The sequence below is a fragment of the Felis catus genome, chromosome B4, assembly GCF_018350175.1.
Source record: "Felis catus isolate Fca126 chromosome B4, F.catus_Fca126_mat1.0, whole genome shotgun sequence".
NCBI classification, from domain to species: Eukaryota; Metazoa; Chordata; class Mammalia; order Carnivora; family Felidae; genus Felis; species Felis catus.
Genome location: NC_058374.1, coordinates 120,820,776 through 120,847,262, shown reverse-complemented (window position 1 = coordinate 120,847,262; position 26,487 = coordinate 120,820,776). Strand labels below are relative to the sequence as shown.

Below are 26,487 nucleotides of genomic sequence, written 5' to 3'. Positions count from 1 at the left end.
TCACCCATCCCCCAGCCAAAATCCCAAAGGGAACCAGTTGCTGCCAGGGAACTTGCTGGCACCGTGCAAACACCCAAAGATGTGCTTCTGAGGATCCATCCCTCCGGCGGGTCTGACTCCCTCCCGGTGCCGCAGGGCCCCTCCCGAAGTGGATCTCCGAAGGAAAAGCGAGCTGAGCCTGCCCCTGCCCCTTGCACCTTGCTGATCCACCCCAGCTAAAACGCCAGATCCCCAGCACCACAAGCCTGGCAGTGTGCAAGTAGCCCAGACAGGCCACACCACCCCACAGTGAATCCCGCCCCTAGGAGAGGGGAAGAGAAGGCACACACCAGTCTGACTGTGGCCCCAGAGGTGGGCTGGGGGCAGACATCAGGTCTGACTGCGGCCCCGCCCACCAACGCAAGTTATTCAAGACAGCACAAGGGAAGTGCCCCGCAGTCCCACACCACTCCAGGGACTATCCAAAATGACGAAATGGAAGAATTCCCCTCAGAAAAACGCCCAGGAAATAACAACAGCTAATGAACTGATCAAAAATGATTTAAACAATACAACAGAAAGTGAATTTAGAATAATAGTCATAAAATTAATCGCTGGGCTTGAAAACAGTATAAAGGACAGCAGAGAATCTCTTCCTACAGAGATGAAGGGACTAAGGAACAGCCAGGAGGAGCTAAAAAATGCTGCAATGAACTGCATAATAAAATGGAGACAACTACGGCTCGGATTGAAGAGGCAGAGGAGAGAATAGGTGAACTAGAAGATAAAATTATGGAAAAAGAGGAAGCTGAGAAAAAGAGAGGTAAAAAAATGCAGGAGTATGAGGGGAAAATTAGAGAACTAAGTGATGCACTAAAGAGAAATAATATATGCATAATTGGTATTCCAGAGGAGGAAGAGAGAGGGAAAGGTGCTGAAGGGGTACTTGAAGAAATAATAGCTGAGAACTTCCCGGATCTGGGGAAGGAAAAAGGCATTGAAATCCAAGAGGCACAGAGAACTCCCTTCAGACATAACTTGAATCGATCTTCTGCACGACATATCACAGTGAAACTGGCAAAATACAAGGATAAAGAGAAAATTCTGAAAACAGCTAGAGATACACATGCTCTAACATATAAAGGGAGACCTATAAGACTCGTGATGGACCTCTCTACTGAAACTTGGCAGGCCAGAAAGGAATGGCAGGAGATCTTCAATGTGATGAACAGAAAAAATATGCAGCCGAGAATCCTTTCTCCAGCAAGTCTGTCATTTAGAATAGAAGGAGAGATAAAGGTCTTCCCAAACAAACAAACACTGAAGGAATTCGTCACCACTAAACCAGCCCTACAAGAGACCCTAAGGGGGACCCTGTGAGACAAAGAACCAGAGACATCGCTACAAGCATGAAATCTACGGACATCACAATGACTCTAAACCCATATCTTTCTACAATAACACTGAATGTAAATGGACTAAATGCGCTAACCAAAAGACACAGGGTATCAGAATGGATAAGAAAACAAGACCCATCTATTTGCTGTCTTCAAGAGACTCATTTTAGACCTGAGGACACCTTCAGATTGAGAGTGAGGGGATGGAGAACTATTTATCATGCCACTTAAGTCAAAAGAGAGCTGGAATAGCCATACTTATATCAGACAAACTAGACTTTAAATTAAAGGCTGTAACAAGAGATGAAGAAGGGCATTCTATAATAATCACAGGGTCTATCCATCAGGAAGAGCTAACAATTATAAATGTCTATGTGCCGAATACAGGAGCCCCCAAATATATAAAACAATTACTCACAAACATAAGCAACCTTATTGATAAGAATGTGGTAACTGCAGGGGACTTTAACACTCCACTTACAGAAATGGATAGATCATCTAGACACACGGTCAATAAAGAAACAAGGGCCCTGAATGCTACATTGGATCAGATGGACTTGACAGATATATTTAGAACTCTGCATCCCAAAGCAATAGAATATACTTTCTTCTTGAGTGCACATGGAACATTCTCCAAGATAGATCACATACTGGGTCACAAAACAGCCCTTCATAAGTATACAAGAATTGAAATCATACCATGCATACTTTCAGACCACAATGCTATGAAGCTTGAAATCAACCACAGGAAAAAGTCTGGAAAACCTCCAAAAGCATGGAGGTTAAAGAACACCCTACTAAAGAATGAATGGGTCAACCAGGCAATTAGAGAAGAAATTTAAAAATGTATGGAAACAAACGAAAATGAAAATACAACAATCCAAATGCTTTGGGATGCAGTGAAGGCAGTCCTGAGAGGAAAATACATTGCAATCCAGGCCTATCTCAAGAAACAAGAAAAATCCCACATACAAAATCTAACATTACACCTAAAGGAAATGAAGCAGAACAGCAAAGACAGCCTAAACCCAGCAGAAGAAGAGAAATAATAAAGATCAGAGCAGAAATAAACAATATAGAATCTAAAAAAACTGTAGAGCAGATCAACGAAAACAAGAGTTGGTTTTTTGAAAAAATAAACAAAATTGATAAACCTCTAGCCAGGCTTCTCAAAAAGAAAAGGGAAATGACCCAAATAGATAAAAACATGAATGAAAATGGAATTATTACAACCACCAATCCCTCAGAGATACAAGCAATCATCAGGGAATACTATGAAAAATTATATGCCAACAAATTAGACAACCTGGAAGAAATGGACAAATTCCTAAACACCCACACACTTCTAAAACGTGGAAGGAGGAAATAGAAAGCTTGAACAGACCCATAACCAGCAAAGAAATTGAATCAGTCATCAAAAATCTCCCAACAAATAAGAGTCCAGGACCAGATGGCTTCCCAGGGGAGTTCTACCAGATGTTTAAAGCAGAGATAATACCTATCCTTCTCAAGCTATTCCAAGAAATAGAAAGGGAAGGAAAACTTCCAGACTCATTCTATGAAGCCAGTATTACTTTGATTCCTAAACCAGACAGAGACCCAGTAAAAAAAGAGAACTACAGGCCAATATCCCTGATGAATATTGATGCAAAAATTCTCAATAAGATACTAGCAAATCGAATTCAACAGCATATAAAGAATTATTCACCATGATCAAGTGGGATTCATTCCTGGGATGCAGGGCTGGTTCAACATTCGCAACGTGATACCTCACGTTAATAAAAGAAAAGATAAGAACCATATGATCCTGTCAATCGATGCAGAAAAGGCCTTTGACAAAATCCAGCACCCTTTCTTAATAAAAACCCTCGAGAAAGTCGGGACAGAAGGAACATACTTAAAGATCATAAAAGCCATTTATGAAAAGCCCACAGCTAACATCATCCTCAACAGGGAAAAACTGAGAGCTTTTTCCCTGAGACCAGGAACACAACAGGGATGCCCACTCTCACCGCTGTTGTTTAACATAGTGTTGGAAGTTCTAGCATCAGCAATCAAACAACAAAAGGAAATCAAAGGCATCAACATTGGCAAAGATGAAGTCAAGCTTTCACTTTTTGCAGATGACATGATATTATGCATGGAAAATCCGACAGACTCCACCAGAAATCTGCTAGAACCGATACATGAATTTAGCAAAGTTGCAGGATACAAAATCAATGTACAGAAATCAATTGCATTCTTATACACTAATAATGAAGCAACAGAAAGACAAATAAAGAAACTGATCCCATTCACAATTGCACCAAGAAGCATAAAATACCTAGGAATAAATCTAACCAAAGATGTACAAGATCTGTATGCTGAAAACTACAGAAAGCTTATGAAGGAAATTGAAGAAGATACAAAGAAATGGAAAAACATTCCATGCTCATGGATTGGAAGAATAAATATTGTCAAAATGTCAATACTACCCAAAGCTATCTACACATTCAATGCAAACCCAATCAAAATTGCACCAGCATTCTCGAAACTAGAACAAGCAATCCTAAAATTCATATGGAACCACAAAAGGCCCCAAATAGGCAAAGTAATTCTGAAGAAGACCAAAAGTAGGAGGCATCACAATCCCAGACTTTAGCCTCTACTACAAAGCTGTAATCATCAAGACAGCATGGTATTGGCACAAAAACAGACACATAGACCAATGGAATAGAATAGAAACCCCAGAACTAGACCCACAAACGTATGGCCAACTCATCTTTGACAAAGCAGGAAAGAACATCCAATGGAAAAAAGTCTCTTTAACAAATGGTGCTGGGAGAACTGGACAGCAACATGCAGATTTGAAACTAGACCACTTTCTCACACCATTCACAAAAATAAACTCAAAATGGATAAAGGACCTGAATGTGAGACAGGAAACCATCAAAACCCTAGAGGAGAAAGCAGGAAAAGACCTCTCTGACCTCAGCCGTAGCAATCTCTTACTTGACACATCCCCAAAGGCAAGGGAATTAAAAGCAAAAATGAACTACTGGGACCTTATGAAGATAAAAAGCTTCTGCACAACAAAGGAAACAACCAACAAAACTAAAAGGCAACCAACAGAATGGGAAAAGATATTTGCAATGACATATCGGACAAAGAACTGGTATCCAAAATCTATAAAGAACTCACCAAACTCCACACCCGAAAAACAAATAATCCAGTGAAGAAATGGGCAGAAAACATGAATAGACACTTCTCTAAAGAAGACATCCGGATGGCCAACAGGCACATGAAAAGATGCTTAACGTCGCCCCTCATCAGGGAAATACAAATCAAAACCACATCAGACATCACCTCACGCCAGTCAGAGTGGCCAAAATGAACAAATCAGGAGACTATAGATGCTGGAGAGGATGTGGAGAAACGGGAACCCTCTTGCACTGTTGGTGGGAATGCAAATTGGTGCAGCCACTCTGGAAAACAGTGTGGAGGTTCCTCAAAAAATTAAAAATAGACCTACCCTATGACCCAGCAATAGCACTGCTAGGAATTTACCCAAGGGATACAGGAGTGCTGATGCATAGGGGCACTTGTACCCCAATGTCTATAGCAGCACTCTCAACAATAGCCAAATTATGGAAAGAGCCTAAATGTCCATCAACTGATGAATGGATAAAGAAATTGTGGTTTATATACACAATGGAGTACTATGTGGCAATGAGAAAAAATGAAATATGGCCTTTTGTAGCAACGTGGATGGAACTGGAGAGTGTGATGCTAAGTGAAATAAGCCATACAGAGAAAGACAGATACCATATGGTTTCACTCTTATGTGGATCCTGAGAAACTTAACAGAAACCCATGGGGGAGGGGAAGGAAAAAAAAAAAAAGAGGTTAGAGTGGAAGAGAGCCAAAGCATAAGAGACTCTTAAAAACTGAGAACAAACTGAGGGTTGATGGGGGTTGGGAGGGAGGAGAGAGTGGGTGATGGGTATTGAGGAGGGCACCTTTTGGGATGAGCACTGGGTGTTGTATGGAAACCAATTTGACAATAAACTTCATATACTGAAAAAAAAATACATAATAAAAAAATTAGTTTATTCAGATTGTTACAAAAATGACATGTTTGGCTAAAATAAATCTGCTTTCTACAAAGAAATATTAAATGTATTTAGTTTAACTTTCAAATAATTAAAGTTCCTAAAGTATATCTAATACCATGCCATAATGTGGTTCAGGCTTTGCTTAAATGATGATTCTTAGAGTGCCTCCAATCATCATGAACAATTTATTTGAATAATACCATACATTACAGGAAGAATCCAGAAACTGTGTTCTTCCCCTCCCAAATCTTCTATTTTTGTGCTGGGTGCTCCTCAAAATAGGTTTATTAATATCTCTATCTTATAAATGAGGAACTTCTGGCTTAGTGAGAGACAAAGCAACTTAGTATGAGATACTAAATAACATATGGCAGGATTGGAATTCATAAAAGTCTGTCTCCAGAGCTTGTACTAGTTTCTACATGACCCTGCTTCTCACCATGCTCAACCATCTGTTCATCCTTTGTCTTACCAAAGAGAGTTAACAAAAGGCATTATTTTCTTGGCGGTTTACTTTGACTGACTCTCTGCTGATTAGTTTTCTTTTTACTTTGCAATGAAGTAAAACATAGTAGCAGAAAAGTATACATATAGGTGCTCATATCAAAAAATTCACAAACTGAATGCAGAAAAAGAACATTAGCAGCACCCCACAGGCTTCCTTGTGCCCCCTTCTCGGTACTTCCCACCACCTTACCCTCTGAGTAAACACTAGTCTGACCTCTGGCAGTGTAGTTTTGACTGTTTTTTGTACTCTATATAGAATCATTAGGTAGATCTTCTTCTGTGTCTGGCTTCACTGGCTCAACATATGTTTGTAGATTCATCCATATTGTTGTATGTAGTTGGTGCAGAAGAATTAACATAGTAGGCCTGAACTTCCATCTTTGAAAAGGCCTGCTTGCAAGGTTGGCCACTGGCCAGTGTCCAGAAACTCAGATTTTACAAGGGTTCCCACCATTAATTGATGACAGTGGCTCACTAAACTAAACAAAGACTATGTTTTATGCTAAGCATCTGCTTTTCTTCAGGGAATCTGGAATTTGAGTACATGACAGGCAGATGGAGCTACAACACTTCACATGTACTGTCACAACTCATTACCAGGGAAAATAAGTACATTGAGGAGATGACTCTGGAAGCTTGAATCTCGTTTCCTCCAGACATTGCCCTATAAGCCTTCTCCCTTTGCTGATTTTGCTTTATACCCTTTTGCCATAAAAACCATAGCCACGAGTACAACTATATGCTGAGGCCTGTGAGGACTCCTAGTGAATCAATGAATCCGAAGGTGGTCTTTGGAACCCCCACTCAACATAAGTTGTGATGTGTTTTGACTGTTGCTTGGTATTTGCTATTTTACAATCAAATGCAAAAAATGTACTTTCCTAAATCACATTATCTTTCTCACATAATGCAAAATACACTTAGATTATTTTAAGTCAGAATTTACAGAAGAGGGCACTCTTTCTTTTTTTTTCTTTTTTCTTTTTTTTCTTTTTTATGTTTTTATTTTTGATACAGAGAGAAAGCACAAGCTGGGGAGGGACAGAAAGAGAGGAAGACAGGAACCAAAGCAGGCACTGCACTGATAGCAGATATCTTGATGTGGAGCTTGAACTCAAGAGCTGTGAGATCATGACCTGAGCAGAAGTTGGATGCTTAGCTGACTGAGCCACCCAGGTGCCCTGAGGGCACTCTTAAATCAGGAACCCTGTCCATGAAATGAATAGGAAAGCAGACCACACCCATGTTAACTATCTCGAAATACCAGAAGATATGAATCAAAGTATTCTGTTGATGAAAATAGGTCCCTAAAAATATCAACCATAAAGCTGAAGAAAATAAACACCACATTTCATATGAAATTATATATCCTGATATAAGCATTTGGGAATATTTAAAAACATGCTAGATCATATATATGAGAACTAAGAACAGAAATGACCAAAAGCTGGATTATCTTAGGCATTATCATCATCCTATTTTTCCTCAATATTATTCATTGTTTCCCTTTTTGCCAGTTGTAACCTCAACCCTGCCACCCAAGATATGAAGAAACTATCAAGCCAAAAATTGAAATTTAGGGACACAAACTTTCAGAGGCTTACCCAACCACTTCATAGGGAATTTTAGATCTGATTAATTTTATAAATTTCTCTAACTCCAAAACTCCTTTCCCTAGGCACTCTCCCCTATAAGCCAAAAGCTTTCCTGCTTAACTCCAGCTTCTGTTTCCTTCATTGCTCTAATTCACTTTCAGTACTTAATTCTCAATCTTGCCTGCCTATCCATTTCTGACACTCCCTATTAAACAGTAACCAACTAATCCCAGTATTTTTCCATCATACTCCATTAAACACCAGTTCTATGGTAAACAAAATGACTTGTCATTACTCGGTAACTCAAATTTTCTCTCAATTTAATAAATATTTTTGTTTCTGGCACTGCATTAAGTGCTGGGGCTATAATAAAGAATAAGATATAATAACCAGCCTTCTGGGAAAGGCAGACAATACCTATGACAACTACAGTGATAGAGGTATACAGAGAGATAATTGCATAATAATGTTTGAACACATTACCTTTTTGCTCAAATGTTTACCACATCTTGGAAGTTCAAATACCTAAGTACACCTGAAACTAATATATCACACTGTATGTTAACTATACTAGAATTAAAATAAAAAACAAACACAACAACAAAAAGCAAACACCTAAATCAGACAGCCATTTAAAGTCTACCTGTTCTAGTCTCAATTTATCTCTCTTCCATTACTGCCCTACTGATTTACAGGTATCTCTCAGTCAAACTGGATTATTCATTCTCTGTGGCTGATAGACTCTAAATCGGTTCCCAATTATCTCCTCATTCTGCTGCTCAGGCCTTTGTGTAATTCCCTATCTTTGAGTGTGGGCAGGACCTTGCTGGTCCTGACTTGCAAAGGTAATAGGACGTCATTTTCTTGATTACAATATAAGATGCTGTAACTTCCATCTTTCTAGCAGACTCTCTCTCCCACTTTGATGAAACAAGTTGCCATGTTGGAAGACCCATGAAGCAAGGAGAGCTGACACAGCTAGAAACTGAGGCCCCTGGTCAAACAACCTAAAAGGAACTGAATCCTGACAACCATGTAAGTAAGCTTAGAAGCAGATCTGTCCTTCCCCCATTTGAGCCTTCAGATGAGGCCCCAGCCTTTGACTGCAGCACCGTGAGAAACTCTGAACAGAGAATCCATGCCCTGGCTTGGCTGACCCACAGAAACTATGAAAACCATCTAGTTTGTGGTGATTTGTTATGTAGCAATAAATAAAAAATACACACCCCAGACACATCACATTCATTTTTAATTTGTTCATGTCAACTTTCCAGCCCCAAATTTGAATTAGCCCAAAATCCTACATATCTTTCAATGTTCTAGTCATTTACTATCTCCCAATGAGGCCTTCAATAATCCATCCTTCCAACTCACATACTCCTTACTTTGAACCCACAATTTTCTTTATTGAACTCTGTGACATATTTTTCCTTGTTTTAGCAACATTTAAATGTAATATATTTCTTTATTTAATTCCAAGAAAACAATAAACTGGACAAATTGAATAAAACACAAAATACTCCTACCTGATTGAGATTAAGATTGTTTTCAATACTCAGGGGAATCAAATGAGGCAATACTTTTCCAGCAAGCTGTTCTTTGGTGATTCCCAACTTCTTATGTGTAAAGGTACATTTATAAATACCTGATAGAAAACAATGAGACAAATTTTATAATCCAATACCACAAATTCATAGATACTAGGAAAATATTGTATCTATATGAAATCTCTTGATAATCAGTTTAATTACAAATTTTTTCTTATCAGTGCCTAGAATGAGGATGCTCTTAAATATGGATAAGAATGATTTCAGCTTTATCATCAGTTTAAACCATGACATATTTAACCTGTACTTGCTTGGCTTAAGAGCACATTTAATATTAGTATAATATTAAAAGCCTTACTACAGTGCAACAGTAAGGTTACAGAATGATCCTCTCTCCTGAAAACACCTAAATATGTATTTGAGACTTCTCACCCAAACTCGAGACATCTATTTCACAAGTATGTGAGTATAGGTTATACCTTTATTCACTTCTTTAACCAGATTTAACATGTTTAAAACTTTAATAATTTAATTCAACTCCACACAATCCTTTCCTAGTTGTCTCACCTATTTACTCAAACTTCCAGAGCCTGCGTATTACAACTATTCCACAAAGCCTTCAGTTGGTAAACTGAGCACATTTGTTTCTCATTCTCTGAATGCTTGTGTTATAAATGTTTTGTATATAATCCATAGCTTTAGAACACACCATATGTTATTATTTTCATGTTAATGTAAATTTCACTTATATAGTCAAAGAGTAACTTTACTGAGCACCTATTAAATGCTTATTTGCTGGGTACTATGCTCATTACTTCTCCCTGCCCATTTTCTCACTGAATTCTCATAAAACTCCTACAATGATGTATTTTTACCCTCATCTGACAGATGAAATTTTTCTAAGTCATTCCAGGAACTGACACAGCCAGGACAGAAGCTAGGGCTCTTTCCACTATGATAAACTCTTTTTCAGGAAGACTAATTTATTTGAGCTCAAAGTCTCATACCATATACCATGTCTACAAAGGTCTACAATAAATTACTTGCTGACCATTCCTACAAATATTTACTGAGGGCTTTCTATAGACCAGGCACCTTAGTACTTTAGTAAGTGTTAAAAATACACGGCTGAGTAATTTCATTTTTCTTTAAAATTAATAAACTTTAACTTCAGTAAAAACTAAACTTGCTAATGTTTTTGTGATACTAAAAGTATGTCTGTTTCCATTAGTATAGCAGACCCCAGCATTTCCAGATTGGACTATCAAAACTGTAACTATTTACAAACAATTTCAGTTTCTTGACAGAGTAATTTGTAATTATGCTAATAGAACAGAATGTGCTGTAAAGCTAATATGCTTCATCAACACATCACTTAGCAGTGAAACATACTGGTTAAGATTTAAACATATATAAATTAAAAACCAGCTCTACCACTTTTCAGTTGTGTTATCTTGAATAACTTACTTCAACCCTGAGCCTCAATTTCCGTACTGTAAAACAGAAATAACAGTAGCTATCTCATTGGAATTTGGAGAGGACAAGAGATAACACAAAGAAAATACTCAACACAGTGCCTCTTACAAATTGGGTACCAAATAACTATCAAATTTTACTATTAAGACTGGTATCAGCATGTCATGTAGCTTTGTTTGCCTCTCCTATTTGGCATCATTTTATAGGGAAAACTACATGCTATCATGGTATTTGTGAAGCTAGGATTCCCAAATGTCTAATTTGCTAAAATTAACACAAAGAAAAGTTATATCATGGTATTTATCCCATCATTCTTCAATTACTGAATGCTATATACTTGAAAAAAGGATACAAAGGTTTTATAATTTGGAAAATTCATTTGCGTGACTATAAAACAATAAAGTAGCATCAAATAACATTAAATTTTCAGCTACCTAAAATTCCCATGAGGACTGCGGGTTCCTTGGATGGAATCTGTTGTAAGAAGGGCAGGATATCATCAAGAACAAACCACTTATCCAAGTATTCCAAAATCTTTCCTAAGCACACTAATGAATTTACACGAACCTATTAAGAGAGGTAAATTGCATTAGTCACTTAAAGTCTTGCAATCTAGAACAAAATGTTTAAGTATAAATTTAATCTTCATGTAGATATGTTAAAATCTCAAGAATAAAAGTAGGATGAAGTTTAAAAGCTCTCATCCTTTATTAACATAGGAAATCCATGTATTTACTAACTCCCCTAGACTTGTTTCAGGAAGAATTTATGATTGCTTTACCAGGACACTAGTTAGCTAAAGGTAAGGAATGACTTCAATTTTGTATCCTTTTAAATGAAGTGATTAGGATTTGAGAAGCTTTACTATATATGCGTTTATTAACAATATTTTGGGGGGGACATCTGAATTATAAAAAGGACTACATTCTCCTACCAAGTGATCAAGTTTACTAGGCTTCCAGTACTTTTCTCTAACTCAGGTTTAATTCATTCTTAAATATTTCAACAACATGTGAAAATTATCTGTACTTTACCCTACCTGAAGTTTTCTATTTCTAAATATATCTTTAATACCGACATTAAAACCTAATACTTAGGAACTCTTTCACCAAAATTCTATCTATATTTGCTTGACTATTTTGATAAATATTTCACACCCTATTTTTTTGGCTTGAATTTATTAAGATAATTACTTCAAGGAGAAAAAAAGAGACAAACCAAAAAAAAAAACAAAAACAAAAACAAAAACTGGTGGTTGCCAGAAGAGAGATGGGTAGGGAATTGAGTGAAATAAAGGGGATTAAGAATATACTTATTTGATGTAACGTACAGAATTGTTGAATCATTATATTGTACACCTGAAACTAATATAACACTGGATATTAATTACATTTCAATTTTTTAAAAAAGAATAAAATCAATAAAATTCCAGTTAAAAAAACTAAGAAAAACAAAATAATTTAGTTGGTTAAAAAAACACCATATTTCTACAAGAAAGATAGAAAAAAATCTGAAAAATAACATACAATTGTTTTCTGAAATTCAAAAATAAGGAGTATTACAAATTCAAAAAAAGATAGCTAAAGTCTTAATTTGCTCTTAGAATCAGTATTTTTTTTTTAATTTTTTTTTCAACGTTTATTTATTTTTGGGACAGAGAGAGACAGAGCATGAACGGGGGAGGGGCAGAGAGAAGGGGAGACACAGAATCGGAAACAGGCTCCAGGCTCTGAGCCATCAGCCCAGAGCCTGACGCGGGGCTCGAACTCACGGACCGCGAGATCGTGACCTGGCTGAAGTCGGACGCTTAACCGACTGCGCCACCCAGGCGCCCCTAGAATCAGTATTTTAAAAGGAATTGCCGTGTGTATGTGTGTGTGTGTGTGTGTGTGTGTGTGTGTGTGTGTGTGTGTGTGTATGAAGAGAACCTAGAAGTCCTAGTTTACTTTTATTTTTATTTTTAATATAAACTATTAGTCATGTAAGTCATGAAGAAATAGAGCTCTTATTTTACCTACCTCTGTGTCGAATTTATTTTTTCTTTATTTAAACAGTATTAAACCACAATTCTAACTCATGACTCACATTTTAGGAACTTCCCAGTTAGAATCTTTTAACCTTATGTCCATGAATGCAATTCAGGAATTCACATTTGCCCCTCTGAAGGCAGGAGCATCATACATGGTATATAAAATGCAAATCCATTCCAGAGTTACTGCTCTAAATGCATTCATTATAATTCTTTGTAAACATGCCTTTGAGGGCTCAGTTGCCATCTTAAAATGAGATATAAACATCCCCAGGCATTAATACAGATCATTTAAGTACCTATGCTTCCCACCTCATACATACTTGGAACTGAACTAGACATGCACTTTGACAAAATGTATGCTAAAATAAATGTATGCTACCATAAAATAAAAGTGTGACTTAAATGATTTTTCTTTTTCCTTTTTTAAGCTTTTTTTACTTTACTTTAATCTGTATACTCAATATGGGGCTCGAATTTACAACTCCAAGATCAAGAGTCCCATCCATACTCTACCAACTGAGCCAGCGAGGTACTCCCAGATTTTTAAAAGGCATTTTGAAAATGAAATTTTAGGGGCACCTGGGTGGCTCAGTCGGTTAAGTGTCCGACTTCGGCTCAGGTCATGATCTAGCAGTCAATGAGTTCGGGTCCTGCATTGGGCTCTGTGCTGACAGCTCAGAGCCTGGAGCCTGCTTCAGATTCTGTGTCTCCTTCTCTCTGCTCCTCTCCTACTCATGCTCTGTCTCTATCTCTCAAAGATGAATAAATGTTAAAATAAATAAATAAATAAATCAAAAGGAAGAAAGATAAAAAAAGAAAATGGAATTTTAAGCTGTATATTACTTCATCTATTTTGAAAATTCAATCAAAAAAATTAGAAAATTTCAGAGAAAAGAACTGGATTTCAAGTCTTTTTAATACTGATGAAGAAAAACACTCAGGGGGGTATAGTAACTTGCCCAGTGGCACAGGAAGGTTAGTAGCAGAGTCAGACTAAGAAAGAACTCAGGTTTCTTGACCTCATTTCATACTTGTTCATTTTGGTAAACAATGATACTTTTTCCTATTTTTGTATTGTTTTCTATCTCAGAGCCGTTAGAACCAAAAAAACATAAACTAAAATGCATTAGGTAAATCATGTCATTTTAATAAGGTAAAATCATGTCATTTAAATTGCTTTTGCCTATCATTCCATTAAGCTACAAATGCTTATATTTATTTAAATTCACATTTCACCTAATAAAGATGAATGAGATCTCCAAAGAACTATATTTAAAAAATGCAAATTTAATGACCATTATCAAACAACAATATAAAGAACGGATCAGATGAATGAAGAACATTTCTCCCTCTTTTCTAAAGCTGCCATTTGAAGAGAATATTCAATGTTACTTCTTAAAAATTATTTCTGGGATAAATTCTTATGATCTACTGTTAGAGAAAAGGTTGAGAATACATATGCCTCTCAATATGAGATAATGAGAACTGTTATTTATTCTACTTCCTTGACCAACAACTATAAGTGTTAAAAATTCTGTATTCAAAGGAATCAACTGCCTTTGGCATAGATTTTTGAGTACAACTATTTCCCGCCACTTGTATTCTTGTTAATGTATTGTTTTATTGTACCCTTATTTTTTTTTAAAGTAGGTAAGTGGTGGATATAAAAATATAGAAATAGATTACTAAAAATAAAGGCAGTTTACAAAAGGAAGCTATTCAGAATGATTATAGGCTTATACACCCAATTAAACTCTCATGATTATTTCAAAACTACCAACAAAATAAATTGTGAATTAAAGCAGAAAAGTATTAAGAAAGAAAAATTACTCAGATTTTCTAGTGAAGCACTCAAAGTTAGGGGACAGGAGCAAGGTCAGGGGTGTAATAATGCAAAATTATGTATCAGGGAAAACTAAAGCTATTGCTCACTTTTTTTTTTATTGCTCACTTCTATAGTACTATATTATATAGGTTACCTATAGCCAAGATGAAATATATGAACAAATTACAAAAGGGTTATTTAGGGGCACCTGGGTGGCTCAGGCAGTTGAGCATCCGACTCTTGGTTTCAGCTCCGGTCATGATCTCATGGTTCTTGAGTTTGAGCCCCACATCAGGCTTCATGCTGACGGTGCAGAGCCTGCTTGAAATTCTTCTTCTCTCCCTCTCTCTCTGCCCTTACCCCCATGCGAATGTGCATGCTCTCTCTCTCAAAATAAATAAGATAAACTTAAAAAAAGATAAATGAAGTTTGTTGAAGTTAATACACTGACAGCGTGGAGGCTGCTTGGGATTCTCCCTCTCTTTGCCCCTCCCCTGCTCACTATATCTCCCTTTCTCAAAATAAATAAATAAACATTTTTTTAAAGGGTTATTTAATAATAAGAAAATGATTTAAAACAATGAGAAGTGAAAGAAAAGCAAAAATTAATATGCAATTACTTACAGCAAGGGAAGATGTCTGTAGACATGCATTTTTAATTCTTGGTATCAAAGCATTTTTCATGGATGGGTAGTCTATAAGATTTGCAAAGGTTGGAATGATGTTTAAACAGAGTTCCTATTAAGAAAATACACTGATTCAATCTTAGAGAAAGACTTTCTTCATCCTTTCTCCCACATATTAAAAACATTTTGCATTTACATAGCTAATTTGTCACATAGTTTGAAATAAACTTTTATTTATGTTTTATCATTTGCTCCTTTCAACAACTAGTTGAAAGAAGAGTTGTCACTAATTTTCAATTTTACAGATGAGAAAACAGACTCAAAAGATCTTATTCAAGGGGCGCGTGGGTGGTTCAGTCGGTTCAGAGTCCAACTCTTGGTTTCAGCTCAGGTCATGATCTCATGGTTTGTGAGTTTGAGCCCTGCATCGGGCTCTGCTGCTGACAGTGCAGAGCCTGCTTTGGATTCTCTCTCTCCCTCTGTCTGCCCCTCCCCTGCTTATGCTCTCTCTCTCCCTCTCTCAAAATAAATAGAACTTTTTTAAAAAATTTAAAAAGGACCTTACTCAAAATCATGCAAAGTCATATAACTAGCTTATGGTAACAACAGTCCTTGGTCTTCATTCCTAATTTCTTTCCATGATAACACAATTCATCAATTCATCATTTATTATTTAAAAATGGGAACACCTAAGTTTTGCTATCTTTCACAATAAGGATTAAATACAAAGTAACATAGAACTATTCCTCTTAAATAAGGGATTTCTTAGCTTATCATAAAATAGAATACAAACATTTTCTTTAACATATTTTAAAAGATTGTTTTATAATATTGGGGAGAAATACAATAAGACACTATTATGTAACCCCAGTTTTTAAAACATGTATGCATATGTGTCTGTCTACAGGCTTAGGGAAAAAGACTCAAGAATAGATACGGAAATGTTAACTATGGGCATCTCTGAGAGAGGATTTTAATTTTCTTTATATGTTTAAGCACTTCCAAATTCTAAAACTTAAGCAAGTATAACTCATAGAAACAGGAAAAAGTTATTTAAAACACTGTTAACTAATATTGGCCACAATGTAAATGACTATAACTGGGAACTCTGAATGGGGCTAACAGAGGAAAAGGGGGACTAAATGAGATAAGGAAAAGAACAAGAAATGGCTTGAGAACTAACTGGCTCAAGAACATATATCTCAGATACCTTATAAGAGCAGAATGTTCCTTGTAGCAAAGCAAAGAAAAAGGGATTACTAAAGAAAATGGAGGCATAATTGTGTATCAGGGAAGGAGTTAGACAATATTCGGTATACTTAAAGACATTCATTTGTAGTTAGCAGACAGAAATAAATTAACTACTAACAATCTGTTATCAAAATAATGGCCAAGTATTTTATTTGCTTTACTCCCAATTTCCAAAAAGCAGCTATTAAGAGTTGCATGTTTATATCCACTCAGAACTGTAATTAATAAGTGTGACATAACTTGAGGATAAGAAGTACAAGCTACGTTCAAGGATGCCCATTTTCCAAAGATGGGCAAGAATAGGCAAGAGTGAGCAGTTTATGAGATACTGTACTCCTGTTACCAGAGGGGACCTCTGTAGGGAAGGTCAGCCTTTAATTCATGAGAGCAAGCCTTTAATTCATGAGAGCAAGCATACATGTGCTGTATAACCTAGCAATAGGTTATAAAGAGGCAAATCTTAAATTATGTCTAAATCATTTAGCTAAAAGTGGGGAAGAAGAGCTCTTTTCCAAGAAGGAAATACGATGAAGAACCTAGAAACAGGAGACTGAAACAAACCAAAACTCAAGGAAGTCATTAGCTCATTCTCAGGAATTTCTGCCTCTTAGTTTATACTTTATAACTGGTGGTGGGGAGAGGAGAAAAAGCATACCTTCTAAGTTTAATTTTAAAGGTAAAAATTTATTTGGTTCACATATACATTTCTATTCAAGCCTCTAAGCACCCTAATTTTTGTACATCATTTTCTACTTTCCTAAATGTATTTCTGAACCCCCTTTAGCCTCCTAAATATTTCTAATCAAACTTCACTTTAAAAATATCACTCCAGAGGCACCTGGGAGGCTCAGTTGGTTGAGCATCTGACTCTTGATCTCAGCTCAGGTCATGGTCCCACGGTTGTGGAATGGAACCCCAAGTCGGGCTCCACACTGAGTCGAGATTCTCTCCCTGTGTTTATGATTCTCTCTCTCTCTCTCTCTCCCTCTGCCCTTCTCCCCACTTTGTGCTCTCTCTAAAAAAAAAAAAAAAAAAAAAAAAAAAAAAATTAAAATTAAATAAAAAATATCACTCCAAAAATGAATTTCCAAAGTTACTTTCCAGCCTTCTACTTGCTTGAAACTTGAAGACTTTTGTTTCTTGGGGTGCCTGGATGGCTCAGACAGTTAAGTGTCCAATTCTTTCTTGGTCTCGGCTCAGGTCATGATCTCATGGTTTGAGAGTTTGAGCCCCACACTGGACTCTGCTGATAGTGTGGAGGCTTCTTGGGATCCTTTCTCCCTCGCTTTCTGCCCCTCCCCCATTCGTTTTCTATCTCTCTCTCAAAATAAATAAACATTTAAATAAAGACTTTTGTTTCTTGCTCTTATTCTAGTATTCTCCCAAAGATCAGATAGTCTTTTAACTTTAACACTCTTACCAAGCAATGATGATACTAATTAATTGGACTGGTGACTAAAGACATACTGAATGATACAAGAAATGTGGGTTTCTAAAATTCAGCAAAGCTACACAGGTCAATCTGATTTAAATATTAACTATTTCAATAAATACTTATTGGCTGATGTGTATTGGCCAAATGAACCCCCTTATGAAGAAAAATTAGCTTTCACATCACTCAACATTTCTCTCCTTTCTAATCTCAGTGAACATAAAACCAGGTTGGCTACACAGGGCCTGTGGGAATGTTTTAAGAAGCTATAATTCATAACTCCTTTGGAAAGGCCTAAAAAGTAAAAGTAAGTACTTCTTTGTCCCATGTCATTTGGACAAAACCAGCATATCCTCACCTTTAAGAAGGCATGACGTTATATGGAAAAAATGTAACATGAACCTCACAACTTTGAATAAGCAAAAACCTAGACAAAGACTAAGATGAGTCAAAAAAGTGACCTTATACACGTAGTATTAGGTTCACATTATTTTTAAGTAATCTCCATACCCAACATGGAGTTTGAACTCACACCCCAAAATCAAGAGTCGCATTCGCTACTGACTGAGCCAGCCAGGTGTCCCTGGTATTAGGTTCACATTAGAAAAAAAAGGCTTTGGTCAATAACCTTTAAAAATTAAAATTCTGTTTTTCTTTACTAGAATTTCTATACTGGCAAAGAAACTTTAAATATAAAACCATTTATGCAATGAGATGTTCTTAACATAGGTACTTATTTTCCAAAGTAAAAAAAAAAAGGAAAAAATTATACTTTTAACAGCAATCCAAAATTTTTTTGCCAGACAGCCCTATAGAACCAAAATTTTAATAGCAAAGCTAAAGAACTAAGTTTGGCAAAGTACATGATGTTTTAACATAACCTCTATGACACACAGAAATAGCTATATGCATTAGGAATGGTCACACTAAATTACTGTCTGGTTTGCTATCTACTTGCTACACAAATTAACTTCAGTATAGAAGGAACACTTAGAAAAGTAAGTTATCAAGCATGAAAAAAAATTAGGAATATGGGAATACCTACTTAATGTTTTCATTAAAAAAGTCACATGTATCTTTGACATTTCATTCCTATGTTAGTTATTCATTTAGGAAGAAGATATACAATGATTCAACTATAAGAAATCAAATCTTTCAGAATAGAACATTTTTGATAGATAAAAGCAATGAATCTTTTACTTTGTTAATACAGATATTTGTCAATACATTCTTTAAATTAATTGGGAGCAGATACATTTTAGTAACAGTATATAATGCAATTCAATGGATTAATAATATAGATCACTATTGAGCTTTATATAAAAGATTTTATAATTCAAACCCAAAATGTACTTCTTTCTTTTTTTTTTTTTTAAATCAAAATCATTATTTAAAAAAATCAAATATTATACCTGGATCTGAATGGAAGGAGCCTCTAGTGCTCTATAAACCATTGGTAAGACACTGTTCTTTATCTCATCAGGAGGAGTTTTGGTTAGTAGCAAATCCATTTTTTGTAGGAAAATTAACAAAATCTGTGTAGAAAAAAGGAACAATGTATTAAAGCCTAGAATCTTTATAAGATTTCACATATGACAAAATTTAAAGTCTCTTCAAAAAAGTAAGTTCTGTATTTTGACACTCACCATGTTGCTAGCCTGAGGGCATGGAAGACAAAAACATACAAATCAAGTTTCTTAGATTTCTGGAAGCACAATATTTAACATTTGCTCTCAGTTTAAACATTTAAGTGAAGACTAATTTCCTAACTCTCACATATCTTCGGCAATACATTACTCACCTGTAAGTACCACTATCTGGGTATCCAATGGGTTTAAAAAAAAAAAAAAAAAAAAAAAAAGCCTGAGAACAGCAAAGTCAGATATCCCAAAGAAGTAGTTTACTTGGCTTCTAAGTTTAAGAACAGAAGAAAAGGTACAGAAATGAAAAGGTCTGTCAGGAAAAATTCTAAAAAGAGACATTTTCAGTAGTCTCCAATCATGTTTTCTCACCTAGTTGCCACACATACCTAGATTATAAGGAAAAAATGGCCCCTTCTATTCATGCAGACTACATGAGTGTTTCATGAGTGAACATGTGGCTCCGCCACTTTCACTCCTAACATCTTGACCATATTTGGGGAACTCTGCTTCAAAACCTACAGTTCCCTCATCTGCCCTTTCTTAGCCATAGGAACTCTTGCTTTACCACCACAGACTTCCTTCTGTTCCCCTCCTTTTAAAGGAAGGACCGCAAATAGCCTCTTATAAAACCATTAAATCACACAGCTGATGGTTTATTAATATGCTACTGCCATGGAATGGCAGAAATATGTAGTAATATTTACTATGTGTCTAGAAATTTCATTTAATCTCAACAACCCCTTTTGTTTCAGAAATGAGCAAAACTAAGGTTTTAAGAGTCTAATGACTTGCCCATGTCATCCTTCTAATAAGGATGAAGAAGACCAGATTCAAACCCAGGTGTGTGACCCTACTGCTCTTAAATCCAAGACTACCTTGGGGCGCCTGGGTGACTCAGTTGATGAAGCATCTGACTTCGGCTCAGGTCATGATTTCACAGTTCGTGAGTTCGAGCCCTGCATCGGGATCTGTGCTGACAGCTCAGAGCCTAGAGCTGCTTCGGATTCTGTGTCTCCCTCACTCTCTGCCCCTCCCCAGCTCATGATGTCTCTCTCTCACAAACAATTTTTAATTTTTTTTAACATCTATTCATTTTTGAGAGACAAAGAGAGACATAGCATGAGTGGGGGAGGGGTAGAGAGAGAGGGAGATGCAGAATCTGAAACAGGCTCCAAGCTCTGAACTGTCAGTACAAAGCCCAACACGGGGCTTGAACTCACAGACTGTGAGATCATGACCTGAGCTGAAGTTGGACGCTTACCCACTGAGCCACCCAGGCGCCCCTAAAAAAATTTTTTTAAAAACCCAAGACTACCTTGAATCTGACAAATATTATAATAGAGTCTAACATCAGAAATTAATTACATTTTAACTTATAATACACACACATACATTATTTCCATGGTGCTGTAAGCATTTTCCTCCTCCTGGTAAAACTATTTATCAGCAATAAAATAAAGAGAAACAACTGGCATAAACTATCTACAAGCTAAAGACCCTAAATAACAAAAAGAAAAACAAAAACAAATATTTAAAAGTACAGAAGAAAAAGAACTACTTCTTTTCACAAACCAATAACTTTCAATAAGTCCAATAAGAACAGTATGCCAGATCTCAATATAATTTATTTTCTGAGGTGGTAACTTACGGAGAGCTATCAACATTTACTTTCAAAGTTTAATTATAATTTTAGGAATGGTTCACTTCAAACATATGCAAAATAGGTTCTAATGGAAAAAAAAGTCTCTTATACTTACCTCAATTTTTAAAAAGTCACACATCCATTTCTTTTGTTTTCAGTGATAGTCATCATTGACTAATATCATTAAGTAACAGAAAACAAATAGGAAAGAGTATTTACATACATACCTGGATTGGCTCCTGCTGTTTAAAAACAGGGCCAAGTTCAGGTAGAATTAATTTGACATATTCTTCTTTGGTGCATTCTTCAGCAATCAGTAGAACATTGGGCAAAACAAAAGGTACCATATCAGGGTTTACAAATTCTGAAGTCAAACAAGGCAAAATTCTCTGCACAATGACACGCTGAAAGGCAAAAATGTTTTCATAAAACTAAATTTGACTTCGGGTCTTTAGTGTTAATATTGAAGTTACAGTCTAAAATGCCAATCCCTTTGGGGAAGATGACCATGTAATTTCCCTCAGGAAACCTTCCTTCATTAAGTCTTTACTAATTTGTTTCTCCTCTTCATTACTTACGATTCATACCACACAATTTAAAAACTGTCCTGTATTATTAATTGTTGTTTCATGCATATTGACTCTATCTACACTTACTGAAAGAGCCTTGAGAGCAAGAACAATATTTATGTTTCCTCTTTATTCTCCATAGCATCTAAGTAAAGGGCTAACTAAACAAACAGTGAATAATCAAAGAGTATCGGCAGATTAAACACTGGAGATATTTTTGCAGGAATCACCAGTTTTCCAACCATTGACTTCTATGGCATTCACCAACATATTTTAGACTATATTACACTCATGACTTAATAAGCCAGAGAAGGAGAGTTACAGGAACTGGAGAGGCTAGTATCAATACAGAAGTATCGCTTAATTGCTAGTGAAGCAAAAATCTCCACAATGACAGCTTATGGACCTGTCTTCTGACATTTAATGTGCAAGCACTACCTTTGCATAGGTAGTATTCTTCTAATTTTTTTACCTAATTTTTTAGATGATTTTTGGACCCCACGAAAAAGGTCCACTAAACTTTTAGCTTCAGTCTGCAGCCTTCTATAGTCATTTATGTACCTAAGGCAAAAGTTCTATTTATTTCTCTGGAAGAGTTATTATAGTAAATGAAAATCCTGTCTATAAGAAAAAACTGATCAACAACAAACCTTGGGCAGTTTTGGTAGAACTTTTGGCAGTCCTTTGAAAAACTGTGATTTCTGAAGATTATCTCTTTGGAATAAGGTATCAAAATACTGCAGTGTTACTGCACCAACATCATCAAAGAAGGGAATCTAAAAATAGGGAAATAAAATTATTTTGGTAAATATTAAAGTACTTCTCATACCTGAAACTGCCATAATATAGTAAAAAAAATTTAGAAACATTTAGCAAAATACTAAAAAGCACTTAATAGTTCTAATTATAAAAATCAAAATAAGGAATAACCAAATTTCTTTTCAGGTTCAAATTTTTCAGTCGGTACCTGTGAGTTCCCTAGGCAGTAACATTTTCTTTACCTAACTAATAAATGCTGAAAGATTTAATATCTTGAAGGCATAAAGAGCACTATTAAAATCCATGCTTACATGAGTAAATTAGAAGGCCGTGAATTCTCGGGGTGTCCAGAATTTCTACACCTGTATAACTATTAGGATTCTAATTATCTGAAATCTTATTTTACATCACAGCAATTATACACATAAATTATTTAACTGTTTAAAGATTAAAAGAAGTTGCATATTTAACACATTTGAGAATACAGATGTTATCTGGGGCCTCTGGCTAAATCTTGCTTTAGAAGCACTTAATCTACTTTTAACTCCTTGTCTCTCTTCCACCTAAGGCAGGAATTCATGTGTACTCACCTTGGTCATTTGATCTGCATCTGGTCTTACAGTCGGAGTTACATTTAACAGTAGTTTTACATGTTCACGGACTTCCTCGGGTATATTTGAAAGTGAACTAGATCCTAAACGACTCAACTATTCAAAAAAGTAATACTATTAAATATGAACATAAAATATTCAAAAAGATAATGCATTTACAGTCAACAGTCTATTTAAAAAAACTTTTTTTCCTCAAAAAAACTACAAACAGAACTACCCTACAATCCAGCAATTGCACTACTAGGCATTTATCCAAGGGATACAGGGGTGTTGTTTCAAAGGGACACATGCACCCCCATGTTTATAGCAGCACTATCAACAATAGCCAAGGTATGGAAAGAGCCCAAATGTCCATCAATGGATGAATGGATAAAGAAGATGTGGTACATATATATAATGGAGTATTACTCGGCAATCAAAAAGAATGAAATCTTGCCATTTGCAACTACGTGGATGGAACTGGAGGGTATTATGCTAAGTGAAATTAGTCAGAGAAAGACAAAAATCATATGACTTCACTCGTATGAGGACTTTAAGAAACAAAACAGATGAACATAAGGGGAGGGAAACAAAAAGAATATAAAAACAGGGAGGGGGACAAAACAGAAGAGACTCATAAACTGAGGGTTTATAGAGGGGTTGTGGGAGGGGGGATGGGCTAAATGGGTAAGGGGCACTAAGGAATCCACTCCTGAAATCATTTTTGCACTATATGCTAACTAATTTGGATATAAGTTTTTAAAAAAAAATTAAAATTAAAGCAAAAACAAAAAACAAAAAAAACCTTTTTTAAGTTTATTCAAAAATATATTTTACACTGAACAAACTGCTAATTCTACTGTGGCAAGATAATTAAAACACTTATCTTCAATACCTGAAATTGTTTCTATGACAAAAACAAAATGCCCATCATTTTAGATCATATTTCAGTATTCACTCTAGTAAATAAATGCCACAATTAAAGTTGTGGTAACAAACTTTGACCCTCATTATTTATAGAATTACTTTTGTTAAGTTGATTTTATGCAAACTTAAAATATGAGACACTCGTCTCACTTTACAGAATTTTCTGGGGACATTTTATTTATTTATTTATTTATTTATTTATTTATTTATTTATTTATTAACGTTTATTTATTTTTGAGACAGAGAGAGACAGAGCATGAACAGGGGAGGGTCAGAGAGAGGGAGACACAGAATCTGAATCAGGCTCCAGGCTCTGAGCTGTCAGCACAGAGCCCGACGTGGGGCTCGAACCCACGAACCATGAGATCATGACCCGAGCCGAAGTCGGACGCTTAACCAACTGAGCCACCCAGGCGCCCCTTTCTGGGGACATTTAAAAAAAAAATCAAAGAAAAATTTAATACATTTTTAATGCAAGCAAATATTTATATATAAGGCAAATTACCTGATCCAACTGCCTACTAAAACTCTTGTAAATATCTTGCTTGTTAACTTCAAATATGGGTTTCCCTTTGTTAAATACAGCATACATGACAGTTCCTAGAGAGTACATATCACTGGCTGTTTCACAGCTCACAGAAAGTATGTATTCAGGAGCCAAATATTCAGGATTTGGAAGACACAATGATGGTAGATTTGGGTCCCATTCTTTACAAGGAAACTTAGGCTATAAGAACACAGAAAAGGGATTACAAAGATTAAATATTTCAAATTAAGGCAAACCACTATCAAACAGTAGCAACCTAATTTTAAATTCATATTCAGTCATGCAAGTAAAAACACTACCACCTTCAATCCTAAAATTCCCAAATTCTCAAATCTGGAAAGGACACTAGACAAACTGAGAGATATGAATAAGAACTCTTGCAACTTTCAGATGATTGGACCTCTCTTCCAGAAGACAAATTATCACTATAAGATGCAATATGAATATGAAAAGGTAGAACCTATGTTCTATGATACATAAGCTTCAAGTTTTCTGGACTCAGATTATCATTTGAAGCCTTGTTCTTTCACTAACTAGCTGCATGATTTAGTTAACAAGTTCAAAAGGTTGTTGTAAGATTAAACAAATGCATGGGAAAAAATGAACCTAACAAAGTGTCTGACCCGAAGTGTATATTCAACCAATACTAATTCTTTCTGCTTCCTTTAAAAGAGTTTATTTCAATTACAAATCTATCTTAGGTCAAATCAGGATCCCTTTAACAACTACATATATTAAAAACTTGAAATATTACAGTATTTCCTAAGTATAAATAGGCAGATACGATAATCACTACTTTGGAACCAGAGAGACTGGGTTCAAATCCTAGCTCTACCACTTACCCACCTGCCTAAACTTAGGCAGATTATTTTATTCTATGAGCCTAACTTAGTCATCTATATTATTCCTGTATTTCACCGACTGTGGTTAAGAAAATACATAAAAAGTGTTTAGTAAAGTGCTTCAATAAACGTTAGCTATTATTATCACTGCTACTGTTGTTATCATGCTCCCTGTAGAAGATTCTGTAGTCCAATAAATTAGGAAAACACTACTAGAGATTCACAATGTTTGTTAGTGTATTTGACATGCTAAGGAAAAAAAAGCCTACTTAACCCAACAGTTCTGAGATTTGTTTAACTCTAGCATCCTTTACTCAAGTAACATTACTATGGAATTACCAAGCTGAAGAATACTCTTAGGTAAAATGAACACTAGAAATTTCTATAAAGTTAAACATTTAAACATACATTGTACCACATAGCCTATTTCTACACATTTATCAGGCATGCAAATTCTCTAGTCCATTCCAGATGCATCACAAATTTCCATAGCTTTAAAAAAAATTAGAAGACTGGGGCACCTGGCTGGCTCAGTCTGTGGAGCACGTGACTCGTGATCTCAGGGTTGTGAGTTCGAGCCCCATGTTGGGTGTAGAGGTTGCTTACAATAAAATCTTTTTTAAAAATTAGAAGATTTAAAACCTTCATTACCTCTTGTTCAGAAGGATTGGATGATGATACACAAAAATCAAACCCCATTATTTTCCAGGCTCCACTTTTATTCAAAATTATATTTTCAGGTGTGATATTTCCATGAACCATTTTCACACTGCTGTGCAAAAATGACAATCCTTCAGAAACCTGTAAACAGGGGGAAAAAGACTTTTACATTAAATAAAATTCCTTTCAAGTACAATAATAAAATGTCTCTTAAAAATCATAATTGCTGCTTCTCCCAATAGAAGATTTTTTTTACATGCAGGTAACCATTAATTTAATCATAAATGCAAAAGAGAAGATATTCTCAGTTGCCACAACGATCAAAGCATTAGTGGGAAAACCCATTTATAAAACCAGAATACACTCTTCATTAAAGTTCCTTTCTATATCCATATAAGCAAAAGAAAAGAATTTAAAAGCACTTTGCTATCCAAATTTATCAAGTTCCTATGTTTGAAAAATGAAGGAATCTTTGGTTCCCAAGATACAGATAGTAAGTATCAAGGGACACCTTTGTCAATTTTATTCTAATTCTTAGTATTTTTAC

General features: G+C 35.7%; 1 protein-coding gene and 1 non-coding gene across 6 annotated transcripts in view; both read right to left on the bottom strand.

Annotated features, from left to right (window-relative positions):
• The window catches only part of SCYL2 (SCY1 like pseudokinase 2), a 69,185-nt gene that overhangs the window by 7,338 nt on the left and 35,360 nt on the right, over positions 1-26,487 (bottom strand). For 3 of the 5 annotated variants that reach the window (XM_019835381.3, XM_019835383.3, XM_019835382.3), the window contains 10 exons: positions 25,932-26,081; positions 24,397-24,618; positions 22,965-23,081; positions 22,266-22,391; positions 21,274-21,450; positions 19,408-19,419; positions 19,174-19,296; positions 15,077-15,190; positions 11,030-11,162; positions 9,099-9,217 (listed from right to left, as the gene is read on the bottom strand). In XM_019835381.3, the coding sequence (XP_019690940.1) occupies positions 9,099-9,217; positions 11,030-11,162; positions 15,077-15,190; positions 19,174-19,296; positions 19,408-19,419; positions 21,274-21,450; positions 22,266-22,391; positions 22,965-23,081; positions 24,397-24,618; positions 25,932-26,081 (1,293 nt within the window). The remainder of the gene's footprint in view (positions 1-9,098; positions 9,218-11,029; positions 11,163-15,076; positions 15,191-19,173; positions 19,297-19,407; positions 19,420-21,273; positions 21,451-22,265; positions 22,392-22,964; positions 23,082-24,396; positions 24,619-25,931; positions 26,082-26,487) is intronic. The other 2 variants (XM_011284172.4, XM_045062221.1) reach the window with 2 other exon arrangements.
• On the bottom strand, positions 24,222-24,306 carry TRNAR-UCG. The gene has a single exon. It is a non-coding gene; the product is annotated as a tRNA-Arg (tRNA).